The sequence below is a fragment of the Microcaecilia unicolor genome, chromosome 5 (genome assembly GCF_901765095.1).
Source record: "Microcaecilia unicolor chromosome 5, aMicUni1.1, whole genome shotgun sequence".
NCBI classification, from domain to species: domain Eukaryota; kingdom Metazoa; phylum Chordata; class Amphibia; order Gymnophiona; family Siphonopidae; genus Microcaecilia; species Microcaecilia unicolor.
Genome location: NC_044035.1, coordinates 129,890,852 through 129,905,763, shown reverse-complemented (window position 1 = coordinate 129,905,763; position 14,912 = coordinate 129,890,852). Strand labels below are relative to the sequence as shown.

Below are 14,912 nucleotides of genomic sequence, written 5' to 3'. Positions count from 1 at the left end.
GGTCCAGTGGCCTCCAGCCAAACCCCATCCCTCCCAGCGAGTGACGGGGAGGGGGAATCACTCCCTTATGTGGTCTGTAGCCCTGCCCAGCGCATCCCAGGATGCACTGGGAGGGGCTGGGCACCGCCATTTTGTGGCGGCGTCAACCCAAGGAAGAGGAGGGAGGCAGGCTACATCCCTCCTCCAACTAAGGTAGGGGGGGCCGGGAGGGGGTTCTTTTTAACAGACACTTTTTAAGCGGCCACTGGACCACCAGGGACCATTTTCTGGGGGTTTGGGGGGGGGCTGGAGACCCACTGGATCTCCAGCCCTCCCTGAACCTGGGGGGGATGGGATCATCGGGGGGACCGGAGGTCCACCAGACCTCCAGCCCCCCCCCATTGCTCGCTGGGAGGAAGGGAGGGGGTTTGGCCGGTGGCCACTGGACCACCAGGGACCATTTTCTAGGGGGGTTGGGGGGCTGAAGACTCACCGGATCTCTAGCCCTCCCTGATCCTAGGGGGATGGGATCGTCGGGGGGACCGGAGGTCCGCCGGACCTCCAGCCCCCGTTGCTCGGGGCAGGGGTAGTCAAGTCCTGGTCTTTTATTATAACTGCTGAGATCACTGCGACAGACGGTCCACTTGTGCAACGGTCTTTCTCAAGACCATTTTCAAGATCTCATCTGTAGATCTTTGGAATCTTTTATCTGCATTTTGAGATTCCTTTGATGTGTTATACTTAATTTCAATTTGATAGATAAGACTCCTGATGTAGGCCATTCGGCCGAAACACAACGTTGTGTCGAGTCAATTTTAATGTGTTATTGTTATATTATTATTTGTTTGAAGATTATTAAATTTTGGTTTTTAAAGAAAGATTATTTGGTTCCATTCTTTGGATAGCCTGGCTTATTTTCCCACCTTTTTATTTTTCGGTCCCATGGACCTCCAGCCCCTGTGTTTGACAGGAGGATTGTGCTGAGCGCATGCTCGGCACAATTCGCCCGCACTTCTACCCCATGATGAGAGATAATTGCGCTGCTTAAATTTTCATGCATTATCCCTGATCATAGGTCTAATAGCGCCCTGCACTGTTGCAGCGCTAGTTTAGAGCACTGTTTGGAACAGCGCGGGGTTTTTGATCATCAGCCTGTCAATCTGTTTTCAGCTCAGCAGTAGACTTGGGTCAGACAGTAAGAATGGAGTCCTTTGAAAGGTTACATGATGGTGGCAGGGGCTAATTTTGTAGTACTGCCTTCTGTCATAAAGGGGAGGGTGGTGTGTATCAGGTCTGGGTGCTGCAGAAGATAGCACATGAGGAAAAGAAGAGTTAGGATTTTCCACCAGGAGGGGTGGTAGAGAAGACAAAAGGGGAGGAGCCAGCATTTGTACTGCACTGGTCCCCCTGACATGCCAGGACACCAACTGGGCACCCTAGGGGGCACTGCAGTGGACTTCATAAAATGCTCCTAGGAACATAGCTCCCTTACCTTGTGTGCTGAGCCCCCCAAACCCCTCCCAAAACCCACTACCCACAACTGTACACCACTACCATAGCCCTTACGGGTGAAGGGGGGCACCTATATATGGGTACAGTGGGTTTGTGGTGGGTTTTGGAGAGCTTGCTGTTTCCTCCACAAATGTAACAGGTAGGGAGGGTATGGGCCTGGGTCCTCCTGTCTGAAGTGCACTGCAGTACCCACTAAAACTGCTCCTGGGATCTTCATGCGCTGTCACGGACCTGAGTATGACATCTGAGGCTGGCATAGATGCTGTTTTTTGAGGGTGGGAGGGGGTTAGTGACCACTGGGGGAGTAATGGGAAGTCATCCCCGGTGGTCATCTGGTCATTTCGGGCACCTTTTTGTGCCTTATTCGTAAAAAAATAACAGGTCCAGGTGAAAACGTCCATGTATTCGTCAGGGACGTCCTTGCTTTTTTCGATTCTGGGTCAAAGATGTCCAAGTGTTAGGCACACTCAAGTCCCGCCTTTGCTATGCCTCCGACATGCCCCCTTGAAATTTGGAGGTCCTTGCGACAGACTGCAGTTGGAGATGTCCAGAATCGGGTTTTGATTATACCGATTTGAATGTCTCTGTGAGAAGGACGTCCACCTTCCGATTCATGTCAAAAGATGGACATCCTTCTCTTTTGAAAATGAGCCCGATGGTCACTGAGGTACTGAGGTAAGGCCACAGGTATCACTACCATGGGAATTTGGATGGGGTGGTATATGGTAGCACAGTCTGATGTTATCACAGGCTATGCATATTTGGGAATATCATTAAGAACCTATCCAGGGTACCTTGGTTAGGTTACAACTGACTAGCTAAATGACAAACAGGCTATGGAAGGATGAGTTACAGAAAAGTCTGGGGGACTCTAATTACCAGAATGGCCATTTATGGGGAGATGAAATTTGTCTTACCCCCAGCCTTTCATCTGTGAACACAGAACAGAAATAATTGTTAAGCAGTTCAGCTTTATCCTTATCAGCTTCTACATATTTCTCCCCCTCAGCTTTGAGCCTCATAATGCTATTTTGACACTTCTTCCTGTCACTTTTATATCTGAAAAACGTCTTGTCCCCCAATTTTACCATATTGGCTCTTTTTTCCCATTTGTCTGTTCACTTTCCTGACAGCTTTCCCAGCTTCTCTTAGCTTTTCCAGTTATATTTTCCTGTCTTTCTCATTCTGAGTCCTCTTGTAACTTGTGAAGGCTGTTCTTCTTTCCCTTACCTTTTCAGCTACCCCATAAGTCCTGAAGTTCTGTCACTTGGATATTATTCTTAACATAAAATTCCACTCCTCTACCCTTTTCTCCTACCTTATCCTTCCTGAACAGATTGAACAGATTGAACTATATCCTAGTCATGGTTCTCTGTCAGCAACATCCTGCTGGCAGTCATGAGAAAACTGCACACATTTTTAAACAGGTATTCAAAGTCTTTTGCAAACCTCTATACAGTGCTTCACATTGATTATTTATAATATTGCTGAACTATATTAAAATAACAAGTAATGACATTGCCAATTAAAGAATGAACCTTAGCTGCCATCCTATTGGGAAGCTGAATTATTGAAGTCTTAAAGGTTAGCAGATTGTGATCCATTTCAGGAAAATATGGTTAATCTGGTATTTCACACGAAAAGAATGAAACACATTCTTTACATCTCAAAATTGTTTTTTGAAAAGACACTGATCAGAATTTCAACCAAAAGTTTCTCACTTTAAGCTTTAATATTTGCGGTATTAAATTCAATTTATTTATTCAAGGCCTTTTCAGAAGGGGGTCATTTCAGAATCATTTCCATGGGGAAGACAATGTTTTACTTGGAGAAATAGACTTTCATAATATTGCCTGGAATATAAGTTGTCTATTTTGTTTTCCATTAAAGTCAAAAGGAGAAGCAATTGGTGTTTTCCATCCAAATTTTCAGAAAATTAAAAGCAGGCATAAGTGGCAGAGATAACAGCAATTCTAGGCAATATAAACATGGCAGTTGGGCCCTGGCAAGAATATCCCATGGCACAAGAAAAGGAGCAAAGTGGCCAAGCAGTGACAAGAATTACCAACAGAGGCAGAAATATACCAGAACTAATTAATTTTTACCTCATTCCACCTCTCCCTACTCCTGTCTATCCCAGTTAATTCTAGCCCTTTACCTTTTTCCTCCATATTTCAATTATCTAGCTTAAATCACTAAGGGCTCTGTTTACTAAGCTGTGTTATAGGTGTGCTAGCATTTTTAGCGCATGCTAGAGACATCCATGAGTGACTCTAGCATTAGCGCATGCTAATTTTTAGTGCACGCTAAAAATACTAGCACACCTTAGTAAACAGGGCTCTTAGTATTTAATTACATCTGTTCCTAACTCAAGTTTAACTGGTCTAGCATTATATAATGTATTTTACTTTCTGCTAATATATTTTGAACATGTTCATGCTTCTCTAATTGTTATGTAAGCCACATTGAACCTGAGTTCTACTCGGGTTAATGTGGGATATAAATGTCATGAATAAATAAGCTAACAACCACAGGAGAATACAAACTCTGAAGAAAATTTTCCAACCTGATAAAAGGAGTTTGATATACAGTGGGGGAAATAAGTATTTGATCCCTTGCTGATTTTGTAAGTTTGCCCACTGACAAAGACATGAGCAGCCCATAATTGAAGGGTAGGTTATTGGTAACAGTGAGAGATAGCACATCACAAATTAAATCCGGAAAATCACATTGTGGAAAGTATATGAATTTATTTGCATTCTGCAGAGGGAAATAAGTATTTGATCCCCCACCAACCAGTAAGAGATCTGGCCCCTACAGACCAGGTAGATGCTCCAAATCAACTCGTTACCTGCATGACAGACAGCTGTCGGCAATGGTCACCTGTATGAAAGACACCTGTCCACAGACTCAGTGAATCAGTCAGACTCTAACCTCTACAAAATGGCCAAGAGCAAGGAGCTGTCTAAGGATGTCAGGGACAAGATCATACACCTGCACAAGGCTGGAATGGGCTACAAAACCATCAGTAAGACGCTGGGCGAGAAGGAGACAACTGTTGGTGCCATAGTAAGAAAATGGAAGAAGTACAAAATGACTGTCAATCGACAAAGATCTGGGGCTCCACGCAAAATCTCACCTCGTGGGGTATCCTTGATCATGAGGAAGGTTAGAAATCAGCCTACAACTACAAGGGGGGAACTTGTCAATGATCTCAAGGCAGCTGGGACCACTGTCACCACGAAAACCATTGGTAACACATTACGACATAACGGATTGCAATCCTGCAGTGCCCGCAAGGTCCCCCTGCTCCGGAAGGCACATGTGACGGCCCGTCTGAAGTTTGCCAGTGAACACCTGGATGATGCCGAGAGTGATTGGGAGAAGGTGCTGTGGTCAGATGAGACAAAAATTGAGCTCTTTGGCATGAACTCAACTCGCCATGTTTGGAGGAAGAGAAATGCTGCCTATGACCCAAAGAACACCGTCCCCACTGTCAAGCATGGAGGTGGAAATGTTATGTTTTGGGGGTGTTTCTCTGCTAAGGGCACAGGACTACTTCACCGCATCAATGGGAGAATGGATGGGGCCATGTACCGTACAATTCTGAGTGACAACCTCCTTCCCTCCGCCAGGGCCTTAAAAATGGGTCGTGGCTGGGTCTTCCAGCACGACAATGACCCAAAACATACAGCCAAGGCAACAAAGGAGTGGCTCAGGAAGAAGCACATTAGGGTCATGGAGTGGCCTAGCCAGTCACCAGACCTTAATCCCATTGAAAACTTATGGAGGGAGCTGAAGCTGCGAGTTGCCAAGCGACAGCCCAGAACTCTTAATGATTTAGAGATGATCTGCAAAGAGGAGTGGACCAAAATTCCTCCTGACATGTGTGGAAACCTCATCATCAACTACAGAAGACGTCTGACTGCTGTGCTTGCCAACAAGGGTTTTGCCACCAAGTATTAGGTCTTGTTTGCCAGAGGGATCAAATACTTATTTCCCTCTGCAGAATGCAAATAAATTCATATACTTTCCACAATGTGATTTTCCGGATTTAATTTGTGATGTGCTATCTCTCACTGTTACCAATAACCTACCCTTCAATTATGGGCTGCTCATGTCTTTGTCAGTGGGCAAACTTACAAAATCAGCAAGGGATCAAATACTTATTTCCCCCACTGTATATGTATAAAGTTAGTTTGAAGTTGTCCCTTTAAACTGGTGGAAAAAGATTCCAACCTATCCACTGAATATATATCAAATGGAACCGCAAACCTCCTAACAAGGGGCAATACTAAAGTATTAACAACACCTTGTATAAACAGGAGTAGGTTAATATCACAGGTTCCTTCCAAGAAGGAAAAAGTGAAAAAAAACCCAGACGCAAAAAACTCATACTAAATGAGAAAAACGAATGGGATGAAAAACTCTCTTTCCCTCTTGTAAATAGCAATTAAACGAACATCAAAAACCAAACTAACTCCAGCCCAACAAAAGACTACCTAAAAGAGCCCCCCCCCCCCCCCAGGAGGGATAAAGAACCCTAAAGATCTACTAGGGAACCACACAGCAAGCATGCCAAATACAATAGCTAAAGAATTTTTTACTTAGCTTGATGCAAGTAGGGCAGCTTCAGCAATATCCTTTACTGCTATCTTTGCTGGAAATACTGACAATCAAAAATTCCCCCTAAAGGACTCCAGAGCCTTACAAAAAATCTTAAACCAATGAAAGAACGCCGACCCTCCAACAAGAGCACCTTGTTTCGCCAACCTCGTGGCGGCTTCAGGAAGGGTGCTTCAAATCCATCTAATGTTCAAAAACAGAACGACGCTGGAAACTGAGCCTCTGTCATATGGATACCAAAGATGGTGCAGGAGCAGGAACTCTGGAATGAATTTCGTTTTTTGAACTTGTAGTGACGTCATGATGTCATGACATCATTGCGCCATTGCGTATCAAATCGCAATGGCCAAAAAATGAAGGAAACCACACCTCCAACCCTGCACCTCATTAATAATAGGCATTCCACTCAATATTTCTATTTAATCCTTGAGGTGCAACTGTTTTGAGTAAGTAAATCCAATGTTGTTCCTTACGCCATAAAATTGTTTTAAAATGAATAAATAAGCAACATTTTAGCATGAATCATTAACCTGTGGTACCTCAGTACTACAGGGTAGTAGTTCACTCAGTAAATTTCATTTTGCATTGCAAAACCGGAAACATCATGCCTTCCATGCTGCAGAAACAATGATAGCAGGGGTTAGTGGTATCAGAAACATTCGACCCCCATTAGACCCCTATGCCTCTACCCCCACCCAGGTCAATGGTCAATGCTCCCTTATCAAAATCCCAATTAGACCCCAGTTCAAGCCCCTACCATCAGTTCAAATTCTCTACTGCCCATCAAAGCCCCAGCTCTACCCCAATACAAGCCCCCTACTACCTAATCCTAATGCCCAGCACTAAGCTCTCCAACCTTATATCAAAGCCTAAACACAACCTCCCTCAAACATATATCCTTCCATCCCCTGACTTCATTCCGGCACATTCAAGGAATATCAAGGAATATCCCTAGTGGCTAGTTGGGAGGGAAGGGAGGAAGACATGTTGTTGCAAACAAATATTTCTAGTCTACCTTTATAGCTATGCTTCTTGTCTATGGCTCTTCCCTGGATATCACACTACTAATGTGCTTCTCCAAACACACCATGATTACCAGACTTTCAATAGCCTCTTGCTTTGAATTATTGAATCCCACACATGAATCTTCTAAATAAGTAGTATTTGAATGGGAGGCAGGCCATGGAAATCTATTTTATGCATATTCATTGTGGCTATCCATAAAAATATGACTAGCTGGATATGTCATAAGGACTGGGTTTAGCATTCTGGGGTAGAGCTCAAGGCCTACATCCTCAAGGAACACTGGCCACTGCAGCACTCTTAGTACACTGATATAGTGACAGGCAGTACCTAGCTCTGATTTTTTTTTTTTACTTTGTCATTCTCTTTAAAATCTGAGAAGAAAGGAGCTTCAACAAGAACACCTTTGAAAGCTCTCACACAAGTGACTGACTACAAAACTGTGGTGATTCTAGTTTAATTTTGAACAAAGTAGGATTGGCTATTTGGAAACTTTCATTCTAAGGATTGGTACTACTCTTTTCCCTATCCTCCTCTGCCTCCAAGCAGTCTGAAATGAAAAGTAAACATACAGGGGTCTAAACTGGAGTGGCGGAGTAAACTAATGTTTAGTCCAGTGCTTTGAGAACAAGGAAGTTCAATTCCCACTGCAGCTCCTTGTGACCCTGAGTAAGAGGGGCATTTTCAAAAGAAACATCTAAGTTGGAATTTGGACATCTTTGTAAAACATCCAAATTCAGAGGCAAAGTTCATTTTTGAAAAAAGATGGACGCCCAGCTTTGTTTTCAAAAATACCATGGAAGTCCTTGGATTTAGACATCTTTGATTTTCAGCCATTTTTGAAGGCAAAGACATCCAAATGCAAGATGTCCAAAACAGAGGAGGAGTGGTTTAATAGTTAGTGTAGCAGGCTTTAATGCTGGCAACATGGGTTAAATTTCCACTGCTGCTCTTTGTGGCTTTGAGCAAGTCAAATGCATAGGGGGCATTTTTGGATATGACATCTAAGTCTGAATTTGGACGTTTTTTTGTAAAATGTCCAAAATCAGAACAGGAAAGGTCACTTTCTACAAAAAAAAAGTTTCTCTTTTCCTTTTGAAAGTGCTGTTTGGAAAAATGTTTTGTGATTTGGGGGAGGAAAGAGAGGAGATCCCCGAGTCCCTCCAGTGGTCATCCGGTCATTTGGAGCACCTCTTGTGTGGAGAAGAGGAGTAGTCTAGTGGTCAGTGCAGCAAATGTTGACCTTGGGGAAGTGGGTTCAATTCCCACTACAGCTATTTGTTATAAAACAGGTCTAGCTTAAAACGTCTACGTTTTAGTCTTGGACGTCTTTGTTTTGTTCCATTATTGCTGAAAGACGTCCATGTATTAGGAACACCCAAGTCCTGCCTTGAACACACCCCTAGCACACCCCCTTGAGATTGGACATCCTTCTGACGGTCTTCAGAGAAAGACGTTCAAAAAGAGGTTTTGATAATACTGGTTTGGACGTTTCTGTGAGAAAAACGTCCAAATGCTGACATGTCACTTTTTGGACATCTATCTCTTTTGAAAATGAGCCTGTAAGTCACTTAACTGTCCATTGCCCTAGGTACACAAAAAAACCTCAACAACAGCAAAAAAACAAACAAACAAACTTAGATTGTGAGCCCACTGGGGTCAGACAAAAAAAAGTACCTCTATATAAAATGCAAACCACTTTGATTGCAACAATATCAAATCCCTTTCCCTTTAACTGTCACCAGAATATGACCCAGGTATTCAATCCAGGGCATAATCCAGGCACTGGAATTGAATATGTGGGTCACAGGCAGCTGCTGGATCTTATCCAAGTACCAGTGATATTAAGGCAGGTATCCAGGTGAGCTCTCAGATCAAGTTAGTCCTTACTTTATTTGGTCTCTTATACAGTTAACAGACTGAATATCTTCGCTAACTGGGTAAGTCCCGAATTGCTCCAGTACTAACCAGTTAGTGCCATAGCAGTCACACCAGATTTTCAGCAGAACTGTGAATTTAAATGCCTTGGAAAATCTAGGGGTAGCCCAATTACCATGATTTTACCAGATTGGAGCCTCTCCTACCTGGTTAAATCTTTCTGAATGTCTACCCCACGCTGTTTCTGTTGCCCCATAAGGTTATCAGTAGAAATCAAACTAATTAAAACATGGAAAAGAAAATAAGATGATACCTTTTTATTGGACATAACTTAATACATTTCTTGATTAGCTTTCGAAGGTTGCCCTTCTTCCTCAGATCAGAAATAAGCAAATGTGGTAGCAGATAGTATATATGAGAGAAACATCAAAGCATTACTTTGACAGTCTGACAGAGTGGGAGGGTGGGGGTATGCATGGGGACATCAAAGCATTTCATTGATATTCTAACAGAATGGGTGTTGGTAGGTGAGAGGAGGGTAATAAACAGAGAAATAAACAGAGAAATACAGCTTTATGTTTTATAATGAGTTAGAAAACCCAGATCCTTATTAAGTCCTGTTTGTTGGGTGTCAAAATATTCAATCATTCTTATTTCAAAGGTCTTACATTCCTGTATTGTTTTAAAATTACCTTTCAGTATTCTTACTGTTAAATCACTGGTGCAGTGTTCTGGTCTTGTGAAGTGTTAGCCCACAGGGGTGAGGGCCTGACTGGCACTGGCTATTTTCATGTGATGTCTGTACAAACAGCATCTGGCCTGTTTCTCCAATATAGCATCCTTCGTTACATTTCTTACACTGAATGATATATACCACATTGGAAGATGAGCATGTAAAATAGTCCTTTATGATGAATATTTTTCCTTTGTGAATGACTGTGGGGTCTTGTGAAATGTTTTGGCATAGTTTGCAGCTGACTGTGTTACACGGGAACGTGCCCTTTTCTTTTTCCGTCTGTGTTGGAAATTTACTTCTGATCAGCTTGTGTTTTAAATTTGGTGGCTGTCGGAAGGCCAGCACTGGTGGGGATGGGAATATCTCTTTCAGTAATTCATGTTCCTGAAGTAGTGGCTGTAGGTCTCTTATGATTTTCCTCAGTTTCTCCAGCTCTGGGTTGTATGTCACTATAAGGGGAATTTTGTCGTTGACTTTTTTTTCTTTGTACTGTAGCAGATTTTCCCTGGGTGTTTTGAGGGAGGAGGCAATATTCTTGGAGATTATTTTGGGTTTGTAGCCTTTCTGTTTGAAGGATGCAGTCAGGGTTTCAAAGTGTCTGTCTCTATCCTCTGGGTCCGAGCAGAATTTAATACATAGAATTTAAATGGCTCAAAAACTGAAAGACAAATTTTACAAAATAAAAACATACTGCTGAGAGGCTCCAGCCTGCTTAAATTGCTTGTGGCCATCAGGGCCGTCAAGAGATACAGCCGAGACCGGAGCAGAACTGGACCACCGCGCTGCCCCTACCCCACTCATGCTGCCTCTTTCTGTATGCCTGCTCCTAGCTCCAGCTCCTGTTCGTGCTGGGAGTCGGGATCCAGGTGATTGCATTAATGCGATACTGTGCTAATGCAATCATCCGGGTCCTGGGCGGCATGCAGGAGCATGGGAGAGGACAGACCCAGAAGAAGACAGGCAGGAAGAAGCTTGCCGGGCCCGAGAAATTTTTCCCCCACTGCTCCCCCCTCTCGGTTGCCCTGGTGGCCACCCAACTGCTGATATTCCGTGGCACTTAACTGGGCAGTGCTACTGAATATCAGTTCTGAGCATCCAATTCCAAAGTGATCAAATCAGGGGTGGTAGAAGGGCTGGAGCTAGGGAGGAACCAGCAGTTATGTGAGTGCCGGCAATATTCAGTGCCAGACGCAATAGCTAGCTGAGCGAATTTAGGACAGCTCAAAAGCTGTCCTAAATTCGGCAGGTTATCTGTGCAGGTGCTGGCACTGAATATTGACTGGCACTCACATAAGGTAGCTCTGGTACTTGTCTTTCCAATCCACCCTTCCATCCCCCTTCTTATCACCCACTAAACCCACAAAGTCCCTCATGGTTCAGTGAGGGCAATAGGGGTAGGAGTGAAGACCACACTCTTCTGCCTCTAGCAGCTATGACTCCAAAATGGTTGCCACAACCTCTAGATGCAGTCTTGTATTACTACAGTGGGCTCCACTCCTGCCCTTATCATCCCCACTAGACCACCAGGGATCACAGATGGGCCTGGGGGCCTATTGTGAGTGGTGGTGTGGTGAGAGGGAGATCAACTCATCATGGGGGGGGGGGGGTATGGTCTTATCATAGAGTGAGAAGGTGTTGGGGTGGAAGGGTGGGGATCGAAGAGGCAGATTAACCCTTATGCAGGTTCTGCTGACTTTTTTCACAGCTTTATTGAGAAGACGCCGCCAACTTTTGCATTGGTACACCCACTAACTTATGTGTTTTAGATAAGCACGTTGTATGCTAGCACTTAACAGACGCTAGCGGCTTGCAGTTTTGATGCAGGTCCCCTGATGAAGGCATATGTGTTGAATCATGGCCTGTGTTGAGATTTTATAACAAGCGCATCCTGTAATCTGCATGTGAAGAATGTGTTGTGAATACCTCCATTGGTTTTAGAAATAAACTGAACATTCTGGTTTATCTTGGACTTTGACTTGGTGCCTTTCACTCCTTTGTTTGACTGGTCCTGACCAATATTCAGTCGGGGCCTACATAACTGTCTTATGTTGGCTGAATATCAGCTGGGTCCCACATAATCTCTGACAGCCAGCAGAGGGGCAATTACCCTAGATATTCAGTGTTGGTGCCTGGACATGACCCGGCACTGAATTTCTGGGGCTAATTTAGCCAGTGACAATCAGCATTTAAAAAACCACTGACCACCGTGAGCTGAATATTGACCAGAAAGTATTTTGTTGAATTCTATTTTGTTTCATTTGAAAATAAAACAGCCTTTTTATTGTTTTAAATAAAAGCACATCCCTAGCAGTGTCTGCTCATCTGATTGAAACAAAACTGCACAGATATGTTTTGAAAAGAAGCAGTTTTGAAAGCAAAAAGGAAACGTGTAGGAAGTAAGCAAAAGACCAAGTGATTCCCTGGTATTCTTGATTGATACTTTATGTAATACATTATATCTAAAATGGTATGAAATATACGTATAGGGCTAGATTCTATATATCACACCTAAAAAATTGGCATTGAATTGAAAAAGCCTAAGCATATTCTTTAAAGTATGTCTTAATTTAGGCATACGTTATAGAATAAGCCTAAATTTCTACACGGTTTATAGAATACACCGAGCTCCCATCAACACGACTAAATTTAGGCCCCTGTTTACCAAGCCGCGCTGTAGGCACGCAAAGTTTTTAGTGCATGCTAAAAATTAGCACGCACTAATGCTAGAGACACCCATAGAAATATAATAGGCATCTCTATCATTAGTGCACACTCATTTGTAGCGTGCGATAAAACGTTAGCGAGCCTACAGCACGGCTCAGTAAACAGGGCCCTCAGTCATGGACAATTATAACAAGTAAAACTTGGTGTAAATGCTGGCACATGAATTATGTGTGGAGTGGGTGTATTCTGTAACAACATGCATAGATTTTAGAAGAGCCCATGACCCACCCATTCCATGTCCATGGCCATGCCCCATTTACAACTATGCGACTTAGAATTTACATACACCACATTGTAGGATACGCTTAGACAGTTGTGCGTGTACATTCGAATTAATGCCAATTACTGTCAACAATTGCTTATTAATTGGCAATTATCATTGCTGATTAGCTTGTTAACTAATTAAGTTGTGTGTGCAAATACAGAATGACTGGATTTGCATGTGCAACTTAAGCCACACTATATAGAATCTGAGGGATAGAGGGCTATTCTAGAACTGGGCACCAAAGTAAGGCATCAAAAAGTAAGCAGGTAGTGCACCTTTTTGATAATGGTGATTACAGACAATTTCCATTATAGCTTAAATCACATACATGCCTATATTTAGGCATGCCTAGTTAAATTAGGTCTATGATTGGTGTAAATAATAGCACCTAAATGCAGCTCTTTCATGCACAACATACAATATTCAGCTAGTTATACACACAGATGTTGGCTCTCACTCAGAAGCGTAGCCAGAATTTGATGTCAGGGGGAGAAGACCTTTAGTTAAAATAGGTGCTGATGTCAGTGTAAGGCTGAAGGACCAATCTGCATAGGCACCATTTCATTCAGAACCTGTTTGGGGGAGCAGCTGTTCCCCTTGCACCACACCTAGCTATACCTCTGCACCCACCTACGCCCCAACCATACCCCTTCTCAGTCAATGCCCCCTTGCATTTCCATATTAAAGCATTTGTTCATGTACCTTATAGACCACTAAATGTACAGCTTGCATACACATTTGTAAGTGTCCATATACATGCATATGTGCTGGTATTCTATAAACATACACACTCAATTTTTGCCTAACTCTAGGTGTCCTGTTATAGAATTAGGTAGTAGATGTTTCAAGCCATTATAAAGAATGCAAGAAGAAAGATACTGAGAAACACTGGAAGTTATTCATCTTGTGACTCCTTTTGAGAATCTGCCAAGGAAAAATCTCTGTCTTTCCCGTGGGTCTTGATTTCTTTACATCCAATTTTTAAAGTAATTTGCAGGTAGAACACAAAACAGATACCGGCAAATATCCAGGGTTATATGTGAATGCAGACTGTTCTGTTAACAAAGGACTGAAATAGAACGATCTGCCTCTGTTGTAAAACTAAAAGGTTAAAGGAAATGTACTGTAAAATAATACTTCCTTTTTCATCCTTATTTACCCAATCGGTTTTGTTGTATGGATATTTTAAGTTTGTTTAAATGAAGAAAGAAAATAGGCAATGACAACAAGTTAAATCTGATGCTATCAGCATAATTTCAATTGATAAGATCACTTACATTTTGCAGCTGGACTCTGTGCTGTGTCATGGTGTTTGATTTTAGGATCATACTAGAAGCATTTAGACTGTAGTTTTTCCCATTTCTGGTCTCTTTCATTTGTTCTTGAATTTGTTTAGTCTGTTTCCTAGCAGAAAAAAATATGAATATATTTAAGGGTATATAATACTGTTATTACATTTCAAATGCTTCTGGAACATAGATCATATTATTATACAGATATTAATTCAATAGTGCTATATTGAATGAATATCTGTCTCTATATAGGGACCCTTTTACTAAGCTGCATTAGGTACTAACATGCACCTAATGCAACTTAAAATGGCATACTGTGGGACATGCACTAATGACAATATTAGTGCATGGCCATTAATACAGAAAATACAAAAAGGCCATTTTTACAGCTGCAGTAAGAATGGCCTAAACGCATGGTAAAACCACGTGTAAGCATGTGCGAAAGGTCAGTTATTGCCACAGCTTAGTAAAAGAACATCATAGTTTAATTTGTGCAATAGATATACTGCCTGGCTCCTTTCCCTTCCTTTTCTTTTTTTTTTTTTTTTGTAGTTCACAAATTTCTTTATTAATTGAATCAATAAGAAACAGCAAAATACAAGTATTATTATCTACTATAATAAAACGCACCCTGAACGTTCTGAGGACAAAGGTAATGAAGTCACAGCAGAACGATAAGGGTTCGTAAGTTCGTGGTGGTGAAGCCATCCCACTGAGAATGCCTCCCTGCCCCACCCGCCCGAAAAACAGGAAAAAAGCAGAAACGTTACCAAGCAGCAAAGCCACAAAACACGGACCTATCACAACAAAGCACCAAAGGAGAAATGTTACCAGGCAACGGAATGCGACACAGAAAGGACCTATCGGAACAAAAAAC

At 42.5% G+C, this 14,912-nt stretch overlaps 1 protein-coding gene across 3 annotated transcripts in view; it reads right to left on the bottom strand.

Annotated features, from left to right (window-relative positions):
* Positions 1-14,912, bottom strand: part of NRG3 (neuregulin 3) — a 1,503,806-nt gene that overhangs the window by 72,572 nt on the left and 1,416,322 nt on the right. For all 3 annotated transcript variants that reach the window (XM_030203279.1, XM_030203281.1, XM_030203280.1), the window contains exon 6: positions 14,021-14,147. In XM_030203279.1, coding sequence (XP_030059139.1) covers positions 14,021-14,147 — 127 coding nt within the window. The remainder of the gene's footprint in view (positions 1-14,020; positions 14,148-14,912) is intronic.